At 36.7% G+C, this 17915-nt stretch overlaps 1 protein-coding gene across 1 annotated transcript in view; it reads right to left on the reverse strand.

Moving 5' to 3' along the window:
• SHOC1 (shortage in chiasmata 1) overlaps positions 1-11907 on the reverse strand; it is a 110882-nt gene extending 98975 nt beyond the window's left edge. The window contains exons 1-3 of the mRNA XM_043453776.1: positions 11853-11907; positions 9610-9733; positions 4427-4514 (exon numbers count right to left, since the gene is read on the reverse strand). Of these exons, the coding sequence (XP_043309711.1) occupies positions 4427-4514; positions 9610-9733; positions 11853-11897 (257 nt within the window). The 5' untranslated portion in view covers positions 11898-11907. The remainder of the gene's footprint in view (positions 1-4426; positions 4515-9609; positions 9734-11852) is intronic.
• Positions 11908-17915: the final 6008 nt, after the last annotated feature.

Consider the following 17915-nt stretch of genomic DNA (forward strand, 5'->3'; position numbering starts at 1 on the left):
ACCAAAAGACAAAGATTGGCTGAATGGATACAAAACCAAGACCCCTATATATGCTGTCTACAAGAGACCCACCTCAAAGCAAGAGACACATACAGACTAAAAGTGAAGGGCTGGAAAAAAATATTTCATGCAAACGGAGACCAAAAAAAAGCAGGAGTCGCAATACTCATATCAGATAAAATAGACTTTCAAATAAAGGATGTGAAAAGAGACAAAGAAGGACACTACATAATGATCAAAGGATCAATCCAAGAAGAAGATATAACAATTATAAATATATATGCACCCAAACATTAGGACAGCCGCAATAATGTACGGCAAACACAACGAGTATGAAAGAGGAAATTAATAGTAACACAATAATAGGTGGGAGACTTTAATTACCCCACTCACAACTATGGATAGATCAAACTAAAACAGAAAAATTTAACAAGGAAACACAAATCCTTAAATGACACACTGGACCCATGCTAGGAACCTAATTGATATCTATAGAGACATTTCAACCCCAAACAATCAACTTTCACCTTTATTCTCAAGTGCCACAGGAACTTCTCCAGAATAGAATCACATCCTGGGCCATAAATCTGGTCTTCCGAAAATTTCAAAAAAATTGAAATCATTCCAGTCATCTTTTCTGACCACAGTGCATTAGGATTAGATCTCAATTACAGGAAAAAAACCATTAAAAATTCAAACATATGGAGGCTAAATAACACGCTTCTGAATAACCAACAAATCATAGAAGAAATCAAAAAAAGAAATCAAAATATGTATAGAAATGAATGAAAATGAAAACACAACAACCCAAAACCTATGGGACACTGTAAAAGCAGTGCTAAGGGGAAGGTTCATAGCATTACAGGCTAACATCAAGAAACAAGAAAAAAGCCAAATAAATAACCTAACTCTACACCTAAAGCAATTAGAGAAAGAAGAAATGAAGAACCCCAGGGTTAGCAGAAGGAAAGAAATCTTAAAAATTAGGGCAGAAATAAATGCAAAAGAAACTAAAGATTACCATTAGCAAAATCAACAAGAGCTTTAAAGCTGAGTTTTTGGAAAAAACTGAAACAAATATTTACAAGCCGACTTAGCAAGACTCATTAAGAAACGAAGAGAGAAGAACCAAATTAACAAAATTAGAAATGAAAATGGAGAGATCACAACAGACAACACTGAAATACAAAGGATCATAAGAGACTACTACCAGCAGCTCTATGCCAATAAAATGGACAACTTGGATGAAATGGACAAATTCTTAGAAAAGTATAACTTTCCAAAAATGAACCAGGAAGAAATAGAAGATCTTAACAGACCCATCACAAGCAAGGAAATCGAAACTGTAATCAAAAATCTTCCAGCAAACAAAAGCCCAGGACCAGATGGCTTCACAGCTGAATTCTACCAAAAGTTTAGAGAAGAGCTAACACCTATCTTACTCAAACTCTTCCAGAAAATTGCAGATGAAGGTAAGCTTCCAAACTCATTCTATGAGGCCACCATCACCCTAATTCCAAAACCAGACAAAGATGCCACAAAAAAGGAAAACTACAGGCCAATATCACTGATGAACATAGATGCAAAAATCCTTAACAAAATTCTAGCAAACAGAATCAAACAACATATTAAAAAACATACACCATGACCAAGTGGGACTTATCCCAGGAATGCAAGGATTCTTAATATCCGCCAAATCAATCAATGTAATTACACCACATTAAACAAATTGAAAGGATAAAAACCATATGATTATTACTCAACTAGATGCAGAGAGAAAGCCTTTGACAAAATTCAACACTCATTTATGATTAAAAACTCTCCAAAAAGCAGGAATAGAAGGAACATACCTCAACATAATAAAAGCTATATATGACAAACCCACAGCAAGCATCACCCTCAATGGTGAAAAATTGAAAGCATTTCCCCTGAAATCAGGAACAAGACAAGGGTGCCCACTCTCACCACTACTATTCAACATAGTGTTGGAAGTTTTGGCCACAGCAAACAGAGCAGAAAAAGAAGTAAAAGGAATCCAGATAGGAAAAGAAGAAGTGAAACTCTCACTGTTTGCAGATGACATGATCCTCTACATAGAAAACCCTAAAGACTCTACCAGAAAATTACTAGAACTAATCAATGAATATAGTAAAGTTGCAGGATATAAAATTAACACACAGAAATCCCTTGCATTCCTATATACTAACAATGAAAAAACAGAAAGAGAAATTAAGGAAACAATACCATTCACCATTGCAACAAAAAGAATAAAATACTTAGGAGTATATCTACCTAAAGAAACAAAAGACCTATACATAGAAAACTATAAAACACTGATGAAAGAAATCAAAGAGGACACAAACAGATGGAGAAACATACCGTGTTCATGGATTGGAAGAATCAATATTGTCAAAATGGCTATTCTACCCAAAGCAATCTATAGATTCAATGCAATCCCTATCAAGCTACCAACGGTATTTTTCACAGAACTAGACCAAAGAATTTCACAATTTGTATGGAAATACAAAAAACCTCGAATAGCCAAAGTAATCTTGAGAAAGAAGAATGGAACTGGAGGAATCAACCTGCCTGACTTCAGACTCTACTACAAAGCCACAGTCATCAAGACAGTATGGTACTGGCACAAAGACAGAAATATAGATCAATGGAACAGAATAGAAAGCCCAGAGATAAATCCACGAACCTATGGACACCTTATCTTTGACAAAGGAGGCAAGGATATACAATGGAAAAAAGACAACCTCTTTAACAAGTGGTGCTGGGAAAACTGGTCAACCACTTGTAAAAGAATGAAACTAGAACACTTTCTAACACCATACACAAAAATAAACTCAAAATGGATTAAAGATCTAAATGTAAGACCAGAAACTATAAAACTCCTAGAGGAGAACATAGGCAAAACACTCTCCGACATAAATCACAGCAAGATCCTCTATGACCCACCTCCCAGAATATTGGAAATAAAAGCAAAATAAACAAATGGGACCTAATGAAACTTAAAAGCTTTTGCACTACAAAGGAAACTTATAATGTAACGGTGAAAAGACAGCCCTCAGATTGGGAGAAAATTACTAGCAACTGGAAGCAAACAGACAAAGGATTATCTCAAAAATAACAAGCAACTCTTGAAGCTACAATTCCAGAAAAATAAATGACCCAATCAAAAAACTGGGCCAAAGAACTTAAACAGACAATTTCTCCAAAGAAGACATACAGCATGGCTAACAAACACATTGAAAGATTGCTCACATCACTCATTATAGAGAAAATGCAATCAAACCACAATGATGTACCATTACTCTGCCAGTTCAGATGGCTGCATCCAAAAGTCTACAAGCAATAAATGCTGCGAGGAGGGTGTGGAGAAAAGGGAACCCTTTACACTGTTGGTGGGAATGCAAACTAGTACAGCCACTATGGAAAACAGTGTGGAGATTTCTTTAAAAAACTGAAAATAGGACCTGCCATATGACCCACAATCCCACTTCTGGGGCCATTACACACTGAGGAAACCAGATTCTGAAAGGACACGTGCACCCAATGGTTCATTGCAGCACTGGTTTATAATAGCCAGGACATGAAGCAACCTAGATGCCCACCAGCAGATGAATGGATAAGGAAGCTGTGGTACATATACACCATGGAATATTACTCAGCCGTTAAAAAGAATTCATTTGAATCAGTTCTAATGAGATGGATGAAACTGGAGCCCATTATACAGAGTGAAGTAAGCCAGAAAGATAAGGAACATTACAGCATACTAACACATATATATGGAATTTAGAAAGATGGTAACGATAACCCTATATGCAAAACGGAAAAAGAGACACAGAAATACAGAACAGACTTTTGAACTCTGTGGGAGAATGTGAGGGTGGGATATTTCAAAAGAACAGCATGTATACTATTTATGGTGAAACAGATCACCAGCCCAGGTGGGATGCATGAGACAAGTGCTCGGGCCTGGTGCACTGGGAAGACCCAGAGGAATCGGGTGGAGAGGGAGGTGGGAGGGGGGATCGGGATGGGGAATACGTGTAAATCTATGGCTGATTCATATCAATGTAAGACTGATTTTAATATCAAGGATTTTCTATAGATACTTTCTACCAAAATTTCACTTATTATTAAAAACATAATAGCATCTTAGTTTTATTTCTGTCTCTTGCAAAACAAATGCACAGAAAACTGTTAATATGTGATAAATGAGGGAAAGGTTAAAAAAAGAGGTTGTAAATAATTTTGATTAAACTCTTCTTTGTGGTTCAGACTAGGACTTGTTTTTTGGATAAAAGAAGAAAACCTGTGAGGATATAAATGAAAGGATCTTTTCTCTTAGGTACCTGAGGAACTTACTATTCATCTTCTAGATGTAAAGGGGAAATTTGGGGTTAAGGACACATACTTCTCAAGGAACTCGTCCACAGTGAGACTTGCTTTCCATTGATCCAAGACTGAGATATCTGTCTTTCCCAAAATTGAAACAGCTGAAACTAGAAAGGAGAATGGTAAACATTAGCTTCTGGAATTTTCTTTTACACAACACAGGGAAGCCAAACATTCACCTTTTACATTATGGTGTTACCTTTATTTGCTCACAAATGTAATCTTTTCAAAGTTATCAGTTCAGTTCAGTTGCTCTGTTCTGTCTGACTTTATGTGGCCCCAAGGACTGCAGCACACCAGGCCTCCCTGTCCATCACCAACTCCCGGAGCTTTCTCAAACTCAAGTCCATTGAGTTGGTGATGCCATCCAACCATCTCATCCTCTGTCATCCCCTTCTCCTTCTGCCTTCAATCTTTCCCAGCATCAGAGTCTTTTCAAATGAGTCAGTTCTTTGCATCAGATGGCCAAAGTATTAGAGCTTCGGCTTCAGCATCAGTCCTTCCAATAAATATTCAGGACTGATTTTCTTTAGGACTGACTGGTTAGATCTCCTTGCAGCCCAAGGGACTCTCAAGAGTCTTCTCCTACACCACAGTTCAAAAGCATCAATTCTTCAGCTCTCAGCTTTCTTTATGGTCCAACTCTCACATCCATACATGACTACTGGAAAAACCATAGCTTTGACTAGATGGACCACTGTCAGCAAAGCAATGTCTCTGCTTTTTAATATGCTGTCTAGGTTTGTCTTAGGTTTTCTTCCAAGGAGCAAGCATCTTTTGATTTCATGGCTGCAGTCACCATCTGCAGTGATTTTGGAGCCCAACAAAGTAAAGTCTGTCACCGTTTTCATTGTTTCCCCATCTATTTGCCATGAAATGATGCGACCAGATGCCATGATCTTCCTTTTTTGAATGTTGAGTTTTAAGCCACCTTTTTCAGTCTCCTCTTTCACTTTCATCAAGAGGCTCTTTATTTCTTCTTTGCTTTCTGCCATAAGGATGGTGTCATCTGCATATCTGAGGTTATTGATATTTCTCCCGGCAATCTTGATTCCAGCTTGTGCTTCATTCAACCCAGCATTTTGCATCATAATGTACTTTGCATATAAATTAAATAAACAGGATGGCAATATACAGCCTTGATGTACTCATTTCCCAATATGGAACCAGTCTGTTGTTGCATGTCCTGTTGCTTCTTGACCTGCATACAGATTTCTCAGAAGGCAGGTAAGGTGGTCTGTTATTTCCTTCTCTTTAAGAATTTTCCACAGTGTTGTGATCCACACAGTCAAAGGCTTTGGCATAGTCAATAAAGCAGAAATAGATGTTTTTCTGGAACTCTATTTCTTTTTCAATGATCCAACGAATGTTTGCAATTTGATCCCTGGTTCCTCTACCCTTTCTACATCCAGCTTGAACATCTGGAAGTTCATGGTTCACGTACTTTTGAAGCCTGACTTGGAGAATTCTGAACAATTACTTTGCTGGAGTGTGAGATGAGTGCAATTGTGTGGTAGATGGAACATTCTTTGGCATTGCCTTTCTTTGGGATTGGAATGAAAACTGACCTTTCCCAGTCCTGTGGCCACTGCTGAGTTTTCCAAATTTGCTGGCATACTGAGTGCAGCACTTTCACAGCATCATCATTTAGGTTTGAAATAGCTCAACTGGAATTCCATCACCTCCACTAGCTTTGCTTGTAGTGATGCTTCCTAAAGCCCACTTGACTTTACATTCCAGGATGTCTGGCTCTAGGTGGGTGATCACACCATTGTGATTATCTGGGTCAGTAAGGTATTTTTTCGTATAGTTCTTCTGTGTATTCTTGCCATCTCTTCTTAATAGCTCTATACAGTCAGCAAAAACAGGACAGGGAACTGACTACGGCTCAGATCATGAACTCCTTATTGCAAAATTCAGACTTGAGTTGAAGAAAGTAGGGAAAACCACCAGACCATTCAGGTATGACCTAAATCAAACCCCTTACAATTATACAGTGGAAGTGACAAATAGATTCAAGGGATTAGATTCAATAGACAGAGTCAGAGTGCCGGAAGAACTATGGATGGAAGCTTGTGACATTGTATAGAAGGCAGTGATCAAGACATTCCCAAGGGAAAAAAAAATGCAAAAAGGCAAAATGATTGTCTTGAGGAGGCCTTACAAAGAGCTGAGAAAAGAAAAGAAGCTAAAGGCCAAGAAAAGGAAAGATATACCCATCTGAATGCAGAGTTCCAAAGAATAGCAAGGAGAGATAAGAAAGCCTTCCTCAGTGATCAGTGCAAAGAAACACAGAAAAATAATAGAATGGGAAAGACTAGAGATCTCTTCAAAGTTATACCAGATTCCAAAAACTTTTTTTTTTCATTTATTTTTATTTGTTGGAGGCTAATTACTTTACAATATTGTAGTGGGTTTTGTGATACATTGACATGAATCAGCCATGGAGTTACATGTATTCCCCATCCCGATCCCCCCTCCCACCTCCCTCTCTACCCGATCCCTCTGACTTTTACAGCTCCCACCAAACAAACAAACAAACAACCCTCTCAATCACGGAACAATGTCACCTGAACATAGTATCCTCATTTTTACAGCCTTTCTTTTGCTTATACAGCACTACCATCCCAGACAATCCTGTTCCACAGCTCATGTGACTCCTCATAAAACCAGCTCACTTGGATACATTCCCCTTGAAGGGCCATAATATTGTCAGTAGCACGCACTTCAGTACTTAATCATATATGGTCATATTTTAAATTTTTATGTGTATCTATAGCTTGTCTCCCAAAGTAGAACCTCAGTTCCTTAAGGAGAGGGACCATGTCAGATGCTTGCGTCAGCAAAAGCAACTCAGTGAAGAGGCAAAGGACTTGCATTCTACCTAAGTGTTGGTTCTTACTAGTTTTGTTACCTTGAACAAATCACTGAACATTTGAGTCTGTGCTTCACTGAAAAATATAAAAGTTTAGTGGTTAAGAATACAGGTCTGGGAAAAAAAAAACAAACAAGAATACAGGTGTGGAATCACCCTAACTAGATTTTAATACATATACTGCTACTTACTAACTGTATGGTCTTGTGTAAATCTCTTAACCTCTTTCTAACTCAGTTTCCTTATCTGCAAATTAGGAATAATAATGACCTTTTCATAGTGTTGTAAAGATTAAATGTGCTAAGACATGTAAATTGCTTAGAATGGTGCCTGATATGGTATAAATGCCTAATAAATCTTGGCTGTTATTATCATTTTTAAAAAGAAGAAAAGGAAAAGAAATAAGAGAAATAATTAATTCATTTTCCCTTCTGTACTTTAAGAGAAGCAGTTTGATGAAAATTACTACTATTGATGGGGCTTCCCAGGTGGTGCTAGTGGTAAAAGCCCACCCACCATTGCAGGAGACATAAGAGATGTGAGTTCAATCCCTGGGCCAGGAAGATCCCTTGGAGAGGGCATGGCAACCCCCTTCAGTATTCTTGCCTGGAAAATCCCATGGACAGAAGAGCCTGGCAGGTTACAGTATATAGGGTTGCAAAGAGTCAGACACGACTGAGGCGACCTAGCATGCATGCAAGCACGCACTACTGTTGATCTTGTTTCCAACCTGATCGAGACCTTCAGTCCACTGACCCTATCATTTTTACAATATTCATCCTCCCTCATGTCCTCATTTCCTTTCTCATACAGTTTAGTTTCCACGGCCTCATAATCACTCTCTTACAAAGAGTCAAGTCCCTTGCCTCTCTTTCCCTTATACCAACTTAGAAAACCCCTAGTCTTCACTTTGTATATGTACACTAAAAGTGAAAATGTTAGTTGTTCTCTCGTGTCTGACTCTTTGTGACCCCATGGAGGGTAGCCTTCCAGGCTCCTCTGTCCATTAAATTCTCCAGGCAAGAATACTGAAGTGAGTGGCCATTCCCTTCTCCAGGGGATCTTCCCAACACAGGGCTCCAACCTGGGTCTCCTGCATTGCAAGCGGATTCTTTACCATCTGATCCACCAGGAACTCATATGTGTATATGTACACTAGAACAATTAAAAATTATTTGGAAAAAAAAATTCACCCAGCCATTCTGAATGAGCTCACTTCAAATTATGACCATAAATTTTAAATGGGCATCCAACTTTGACAGATGATAATAGTAATTCATCTTAATATCCTTTTAATAAAAAGGATTTTCTCATTCTTCAAGACATTTGACACCTCCCTTCAAATTTTTGATACTCATCCCCCTACCCACTCTCTGTCAGAAATTTAATATAAGTAGAGAAGAACAACCTCATCTTCCACCATCAATTCTAACATCTAACTGGCATAAGTACCTACAATCTTTGCCTGCATCTCTATCACAGTAGAAGAACCATCCTGGCTTCTAACACCAACTCCTCCGATTGTGCTCTTGGTTCTATTCTCTTTTATTAGCTTTTTTTTTCCTGCATCATCATTTTCTCTCTTTTTACCAAGATTATTTCCTTTGGCAAACAAACATTTCATAGTCTCTTTCCTTATCGTGCATCTATATATTTTTAATCTCACATCTTAAAAAAATTCTCTTTAACTCATTTCTCCCTTCAGCTAGTGCACCTCCATTTTTCTATGTACTGTCCTGGCAAAATTCTTCAAAAGAGTTCACTATGTCCACCATCTCACATCCCACTGTGCATTCTCTTCTCAAAATACTCTGATCAGGTTTTCATACATAATATTCCAGGGAAACCACTCCTATCAAGGTTATCGACCTACATTTAATTAAGCTAATGGTCAATTCTATTTTCATCTTACTCGACACTTTCCAAAGCAAAAGATGATACTTCGTACATATTCGTTAAAAAAATAGTTTTATAGTCAGTGTATCACTACAACTTAGAGTAGCCTTCATACAGCTGGGCAAGATCCTACTGTAAAACAAATAGTAGAACGTCAGAATATTTTAAGACTTCATCATTTACATATCTTTTATTTGCTTTATTTATGTCTAGTATAAGCTTTCCAATTCCTTACTTTGTCACCTAAATTCTTTGTCACATAAAAATATTTACTTTGTCACATAAAAATATTAATTTATAAACTTCTTGGAAGCCTGATATGAATACATTTTTACATAATGAGAAAACAGTGCATTTTCTTAATAATTTATTATGCTAAACTCTGAAATACTTTTAAAAATAGATTTTTAAAAAATAAAAATAAAACATACCTCTTGTCCATGGTCTCCTAAACTTATTATCAGTAACACTTGCAGGATAATTGTCATCTCGATATAAACATGAAGGGATCCGAAGCAATAAAGCATCTTTGCACAACTTCTTTCTAACCACACTCTGTGTAAGAAAGATTATGAAATCTTTTAATATATATTGAATTAAAAATATTTATCTGTCATATTCCAGGATATTAAAATTCTCTATTGTTTCAAATTTATGTTATTTTCATTTAAAGGTAATACATGTTCACTATAAAATATCTAACACAGAACCACATAACTGAGGAAGTCACGGTCCCTAGTGATACCAATTAGTCTGGTATATTTTCCTACGTACTTTGTTTTCTAGATTAGGCTAAAATGTCTGTGTGTGTTTCATAAAAAAAAATGGGATCGTATCATTTATACACCATTTAGCAAAGTGCTGTTTTTCACTTTTAGTATAATATGGCTATCTTAACTTTTGTTTTCCACATCTTTGTACTGTTTCACTTGTGACATCCAGCAAATATGTTACTCAATTTAAAACAATCTAATAATTAAATTTTAAAAGGATGTTAAATCAGTTAAGTAAGCATGTAAATAAAAATTCTCTATGCTTGGTTCTCCCTTTACTTTCCAGCTTTATTTCCCATTGCTCTTTAATACTAACTGTAGTCTTTAAATAGAGCAATCACTACCCTCTTAACATTTAGTGGTCACTTCCCCATCAACAGGATGCCTTTGAAAAATGCCCTGCTACTCTTCTCTAGCTGTCAAAATTTTATTCAACCTTTCAAGTCTCATCTTAAACAAATTTCCTCAGTGACTCCCAACTTCTCACGAATTCATTATTCTATGTATTTGGACAAATGATAATTTCTTTCATTATTTCCCAAGAGTTTTATGTTTGCCGAAGGCTTAATAACATACTAAATAAGAGGCCTTAATTATTTAAGAATAAATAGTATGAAGAAAAGATGAGTTAAGTAATTCATGAATAATGAGGACCAAAGTTTCATAGTCAAAAGTCAAAGGTTCATCATCAAATGGAACATTACCTAAAAAACAAAATAAAGTCATAAAAATTAAAATTTATTTTAATTAAATTTTGTTTGTAATTAACTTATAATTGCTTTGTTATAACTTCCCTCAAAACTGTATTATATGATGATATGCGTGATACTAGTCATTACTTCACCTGTGATCATAAACAAGGTATTTCTAGAAAATATTTGAGGATTTAATCAAAATCTCCCAAGGCATCTCTGACTCCTTTGATATTCAAACCTTTCTCTTTGTCTTACCTGTTATCTGATCTAATTTTGTCAGATTTTCATCTGATAATAGCTTTACCTGTTATTTGAGTGATTCTTCAACACTGTTTTCATGAACTTTATAAAACCCTGTATATTTTGCAAGATTTGCCATTGATTAGTATATTTGTACTGTATCATGGGGGTGTGGTACACCAGTGGGAAACTAAGATACCATGGGCGAGAATAAGTCTGAGGAAGTTTGTGTATAGACTAATTTTTCAAGTGGATAATACATTCATAAATACATCTGTATAACAATGACCTCTGATTCCCTACCACGTATGTGGTACATATGCCTCCCTTGCAATGATATATTTGCCTCCCTGTTATGATAGAATAATAAGATGGCAAGAACTATGAACTGGTGTGTGACAATTAATCTAATTAGTTTCTTAACAACGTACCTGGTTTGAATTTCAGCTGTGTACAAGGTATTTAACTTCTTTAGACATCATTTGTCTAACCTGTAAAACTGTAAAACCTGTGTAATAATAGTATCTTCCTCATGGAGTAGTTGTGGTCATCAAAATGACATAATCCATCAAAAGAGTAAGTGATCAAATGATATAATTAAAATAGTAAGGGACTAATACATACCGTTACAGTCATTTATCATAGAGATAACTGGAATTATTTTTTCCCCATTCCTTCTGAGAAAAATCACTCAAGATCATCCATAAAAGCAGCCCAAACTTGCTAACAGTTTCCACTTTTTTCCCATTGACAGCTTCAAATTCACATTAAATTGGCAACAATTTCCTCCCCAAACAGTGTTTTTAAGGTATATTAAAACTGGAAAGTAGTTTTTAGTGAATTTCAAAGTAGGACTAAGGATTACTCTAAGGACTATTAAAAAGTGATCATAATATATAGTGCATGTAGATAACATTTTCATATCATAATTCTTAGTAATCAGGTCATGACCTAATAACACCCTACCTCATTCAAATAATCTATTGCACAATATTTGAATGCTGGAAACATATCTTCTTTCTTTGAAAGCAGTACAAATTTCACATCTGGAAGTACAAAAATTAAAAAGAAATATTTGGTAGAATAGCAAAGCTGGGAGCAGAAAACCATTCTTAGTCACAAAACATTGGTTCATTCATTTTTTTAAAAGACTCTGAATGATAAAAATTTAACTATGAAAATAACATTATTATGATTTAAATCTAATATGAAAATAATATATACACTGGTATAAAATTATTCATATATTTTTCATATTATTTTATCCATATAATCCTAGTTGGTGGATTGCAATATATTTAATATCATCATTTTGTTGCAAAAGAAGCTGAGGTTCACAAGACTAATAGTATGGTTTTCTCATGATAACCGTATTTCTTAAGTGAACCAAGGGCAAAACTGTGCTGAAGCAGTGGGGTAGAATGTGGAAAATTCCACTCTCTAATAAAATAAAAAGTGAAATCACTCAGTCATTTCAGACTCTTTGCGACCCCACGGGCTGTAGCCTACAGGCTCCTCCATCCATGAGATTTTCCAGGCAAGAATACTGGAGTGGGTTGCCATTTCCTTCTCCAGGGGATCTTTCCAACCCAGGGATCAAACCCAGGTCTCCTGCATTGTAGGCAGATGCTTTACCGTCTGAGCCACCAGGGAAGTCCCAAGAAAATAAAACGCCTTAAGTTAAATTCCCTATTAGTTACTCCATTTGGAATAAAGCAACTATAGCATATTATTTTTAGGTCACTGGGTCATTATTAGTAAATAAAAAAATTCACCTAATGAAGTAAAATTTTTTTCTTTTCTTTTCCAGTATGGTTTATCCCAGGATATTGAATATAGTTCTCTGTGCTATACAGTAAGATCTTGCTGTTTATCCATCATATACATAATAGTTTAGGATGAATAAATTATTTAATAGCTTAGGATGGATAAACCAGTTAATAGCTAAACTATTAAACTATTTAATAGTTTGGGATGGATAAACCAGTCAATCCTAAAGGAAATCAGTCCTGAATATTCATTGGAAGGACTGATGTTGAAGCTGAAGCTCCAATACTTTGGCCACCTGATGTGAAAAACTGACTCTTTGGAAAAGACCCTGATGCTGGGAAAGATTAAAGGCTGGAGGAGAAGGGGATGACAGAGGATGAGAGGGTTGGATGGCATCACCAACTCAATGGGCATAAGTTTGAGCAAGTTCAGGGAGTTGGTGATGGACAGGGAAGCCCGGCATGCTACAGTCCATGGGACCACAAAGAGTCGGACACAACTGAGCAACTGAACTGTATTATACATAATAGTAATAGTAATAATACATCCATTAGTCCTGGATAGTCCCAATAAATAAACTTTTGAAAGCTGAATAAGTCTAAGATGGTAACAAGATCAGAGGAATTACAGCTTAGAAAATTTACTCTAGGACATAGTCCAGTTTATCAGAAAGTTCTTATCATTTTGATCAATCATTTAAAATATTGTGAGGAATTCAGATATAAACTAATTTTCATACACTAGTAGTTTGTCAATAAGCTTTCAGTGAATGAAACATATATTTTAATTCAAATGGTCTTGCCTTGGTTTTATTATCATTCTAAATTTGTTTGAGGTTTACCTATTTCCAAATGGTAAAAGTGCTCACCAGGACTCATCTATATTAATTGGTTATAAACTATTCCTATTTTCAGTTATTATCAAGTGAACATCCTTAACTACTCAACTACTGGATTAAAAACCTAAGAGCTGACTTCTTAATATAGAATAAAATTATTTCATTTCACTAATGAATCAGAAGACATTTTGAATATTACAGTAAGTGCTCCAATGAAAACAAACCCCATAAGCTATCTGAATATTTTAAATACTGTTAGATTCTGATATCAACAAATGTGAGGAACACAGAGTGTCAGTGCCCTCTCTGCTCTTAGCTAAACAATGCCAACATAGCATCTTCTAACTGGTGATTACTTCTCTGGAAATATTTCCAACCATTGTACTTTTGTACCTTTTCCATACAGTGTATCACTGATATCTGAAGCAAATATTGATTCTAGAATTTCTACTTCCTGATACTACACTTCCAGAAAAAATTATTCGATTGTGCCTGACACCAGAAAAAGTTAAAAATCACAACTCTACTTACTTTATCCGTTCAAGTTATTGTCAGCATTTTTCTTAAATGTTCCTTTCTTATGAAGCCTATATTCCATCAACTTCAGATTCATCACTCCCATCAACTACCTTAAATAATAATTACTGTTGTGTTGAAGTTAACCATTTAAGTCCATGCTAGACACATACTAATAAAAAAAACTGTTGCCAATTACATTTATAAAATTTCTTTCATCTATCAACTGTATTTCACTGCATTACAGATATCTGAATCCATGTCATAGTGGTGGGTGGATAGGAAGGGAGAGAAACTGGCTTACTTCTAAAATCCAAGACAAGGGGGAAAACAAGCAAATCATGGTTAGAAAGAAAGTATTTTAAAAACTCATCTTTTGAATTGCAGTAATTCCTGAAGTAGTTTTCCTTACCTGTTTCTAAAAATTTTATCTCTCCTGTGCGTCCTCCTGTCAGGAGGCCAAAATGAAAATGCTTCCTCCTGTCACTAGGCCAAAATGAAAATGCATGCAAATCATTAGGTCAGGATCTTAGGCACAATGTTAGAGAAGTTAGGTTTTTCAAGATTTTTTCCACCCAACTTTACTGAGCAGAATTGACAAATAAAAACTGTATATATTTATAGTGTACAAATATGCAGTGGAATATTATTCTCAAGACTACTTAAGATCACACACTGGTGAGTAATCTCCCACAGCATCAGGCATCGGGAGACTTCTCCCCTTACTTCCTTGCACAAAGACCACACTTTCACTATGTCAAATGGCAGAGGAGGTAAGGTTCACGTATATTCTCAAGCTGTTTAATTTATGCAGCCTAATTACTGGTTAGAAATCCTATTGGCCTTTCTGTTCCTTTCACATCCTCTGTTCTCGCCCAGTCAGGTTCTGTGGACTCTTGTTCTGTCTTGTCCCCACAGGACCATGTGAGCCGGACCTCACAGATCCGTTTTCCAGAAAGTTGCCATACTCTAGCCCCATTCAGATCTTGTCTTCCTCTCAGCTCAAGAATACCTTGCCTAACGCCTCTTTCCAGCTTCTCAGGAAACTGCCTACTACCGCTCTTCACAAGAGAAAATTCCCGCCCACTGGACACGTGACCTCTGACCTTGGACTCAGTGCTTCCATTGGCTAGCCAGGCCAGGCCACGCCCCACCTTATCCTGTCACTGGGGCCGTGGGTCCTTCTGCTGTCATGGCTTCAGAAGGTGAGGGCCGAAGTAGGAACATGGTTAACGCAGAGGTCTTCAAGGGTGAGCAGACTTTCGCCGCACAGGCTGAACGGTGACAGTGAAGATGGTGGTGGGAATCCTGATGGAGCCTGTATGAAAAGTTGCGACGACTAGTCAGAGTCTGGAATTCTTTGGTGTGGCCGCTCCTGAGGTGGCAGGGCCTGAGGAGCACAAAGGCGGAAGCGTCCCAGAGGGCAGATTGAGAGGATTTAGCAACCACATTCAGGGAAAGAGGAAAGCGAAAGGGAGGAGGCAAACATGACTCTAAGCATGCCTGACGAGGTGTTGGTCGTGCCTCAGTGGACGAGGAACATTCGGGGAAGGGCAGGAAGATGACGAGTCATAATTGGGAAATGCAAAGTGTATACCTTGATTCTGGGGTGGCTCAGCGGGAAACAATCCTCCTCCGACGCAGGAGACACCACGGATTCGATCCCTGGGTCTGTAAGATTCCCTGGAGGAGGGCATGGCCACCCACTCCAGTATTCTTGCCTGGAGGATCCCATGGACAGAAAAGCCCGGCGGGCTACAGTCGCACAGTTTGACACGACTGAAGCGACTGAGCATGTATAGTTATATCTCGATTAGCAGCCACCTTTTCACCAACAGACTTTTTCAGAAGTTTCTAGACCCACCCAAGAAGGAAGAAGACTTATCCCTTTCTGTTTCGTAACTTCTGAGTTCCTTCTTGTGACATAGCTTGGCATTAGATTCCTTTCCAGAAAATTGCAAGCACTTACATTTATTTATTTTCCTAATACATGGGTTCTTTTAAAGTTATTATTGAAATACCAATGAAAGGTGAGTGGTTAAGCCACAATAAGTTACCTTAATTCTATTTTGTGCAGGTTGGTACAATTTGCTACAGCGTTATGTTTTAATGTTCAACAAGAATAAAGTGTGAAGATGTTCATCTGGCATTGAGATACATTAATTATTTGCATTCTTGGCTCTATATCTTTTATTAGAACTGATTTTAATTTGAATAATTTTGCAAAAATTACAAAAGTAACACATAGTTATACTCAGTGTAGCCAGTGAAACTATCCAAAGATGGATACAGAAAAAGTAGTCTTTATTACTACCCCCAACTCCCAGGTAGATGATGTTAACATCTGGGGTGTATATTTTCACACTTTCCTGCATGTTCATACCAATTTATACAGACATGCCTATGCAAAATAAGTTGGCCAACTATTTAAAAATGGGTAACTTATTTTCCTCCCTAAACAATACATCTTGAATAACCTTCCTGTTCAAGATAAACAGATTCAACTCATTTTAAAAAACAGTCACATATTTCATAGAAAGGATATACCATAATTTATCCAAACATTCTACTACTAATGGATTTTAATAGATTGTTTCCACTTTTTTACTGTGAAAATAATGCTGCTGTAAGAATTTTTGGACATATGATCTTGAATATTATTCCTGATATTTCTATGGTATAGATTTGTGTTGTTTTGCTGACTCACATAATGGCAGCATTTCAGATTTAATAGATGTTTACTTTCCAAAAATTGTGGCATTTTATGTTAACAGTGCCTGAGAGAAACCGTTTTCCTAAATATGCAACAGAAATGAATACATTGCTCTTTAAATTTATTTACTGGGCTTCCCTCATAGCTCAGTTGGTAAAGAATCTACCTGCAGTGCAGGAGACCCCCGTTCAATTCCTGGGTGGGGAAGATCCTCTGGAGAAGGGATAGGCTACCCACTCTAGTATTCTTGGGCTTCCCTTGTGGCTTAGCTGGTAAAGAATTGTCTGCAATGTGAGAGACCTGGGTTCAAGCCCTGGGTTGGGCAAATCCCCTGGAGAAAGGCTACCCACTCCAGTATTCTAGCTTGGAGAATTCCATGGACTATATAGTCCATAGGGTCTAAAAGACTCGGATGTGACTGAGTGGCTTTCACTTTCAAATATATTTGCTGATCTGATGCATGAAAGATACTATCTTGTTTTAATTTGCATTTCTCTGATTGCTGCTGAGATTAAGTACTTTTTAGAAGTTTATGAGCCCTCTTGGATTTCTTCTTCCAAGACCTAGTTGCCTAAGGATTATGTGTGTGGATGCAATCTGGCAATTTTTTAAAATTCATTTTCATTGGAGTATAATTGTTTTACAATGTTATGTTAGTTTCTTCTGAACAGCAAAGTGAATCAACTATAGGTGTGTGTGTGTGTGTATATATATATATATATATATATGTATGTATGTATATATCCCCCTTTTTTAAAATTTCCTTCCTGTTTAGATCATCACAGAGCATTGAGTAGAGTTCCTCGTGTCATGCAGTAGGTTCAGGCAATTTTTCTATTGAGTAGGTTGTCTTTTATAAGATCTAAAATATAGGTATATTAGTTAATATCAAATCTAGCTATGTAAAAAACAGAAAATTCCAAAATAATATAAAATTTACTTCTCTTTCATGTAAATGACATATAGAAGCAAACGTTTCAAAACTGATATGGCAGCTATTCCCACAAAGTCTTCATGGACTTATCTTCCAGCTCATTACACTGAACTTCCTAGGTTGTGGTCCTTGTTTTCATGGTCTCAGGTGACAGTATCTGTGTTTTCAGGCAGCAGGATTGAGGAAGGAATGAAAAAGAGGAGAGACCAAGGGCACAATGTTTCCTTATATAATCTGTAATTCAAATCATGAAATATA

The sequence above is a fragment of the Cervus canadensis genome, chromosome 30, assembly GCF_019320065.1.
Source record: "Cervus canadensis isolate Bull #8, Minnesota chromosome 30, ASM1932006v1, whole genome shotgun sequence".
Lineage (NCBI taxonomy): Eukaryota > Metazoa > Chordata > Mammalia > Artiodactyla > Cervidae > Cervus > Cervus canadensis.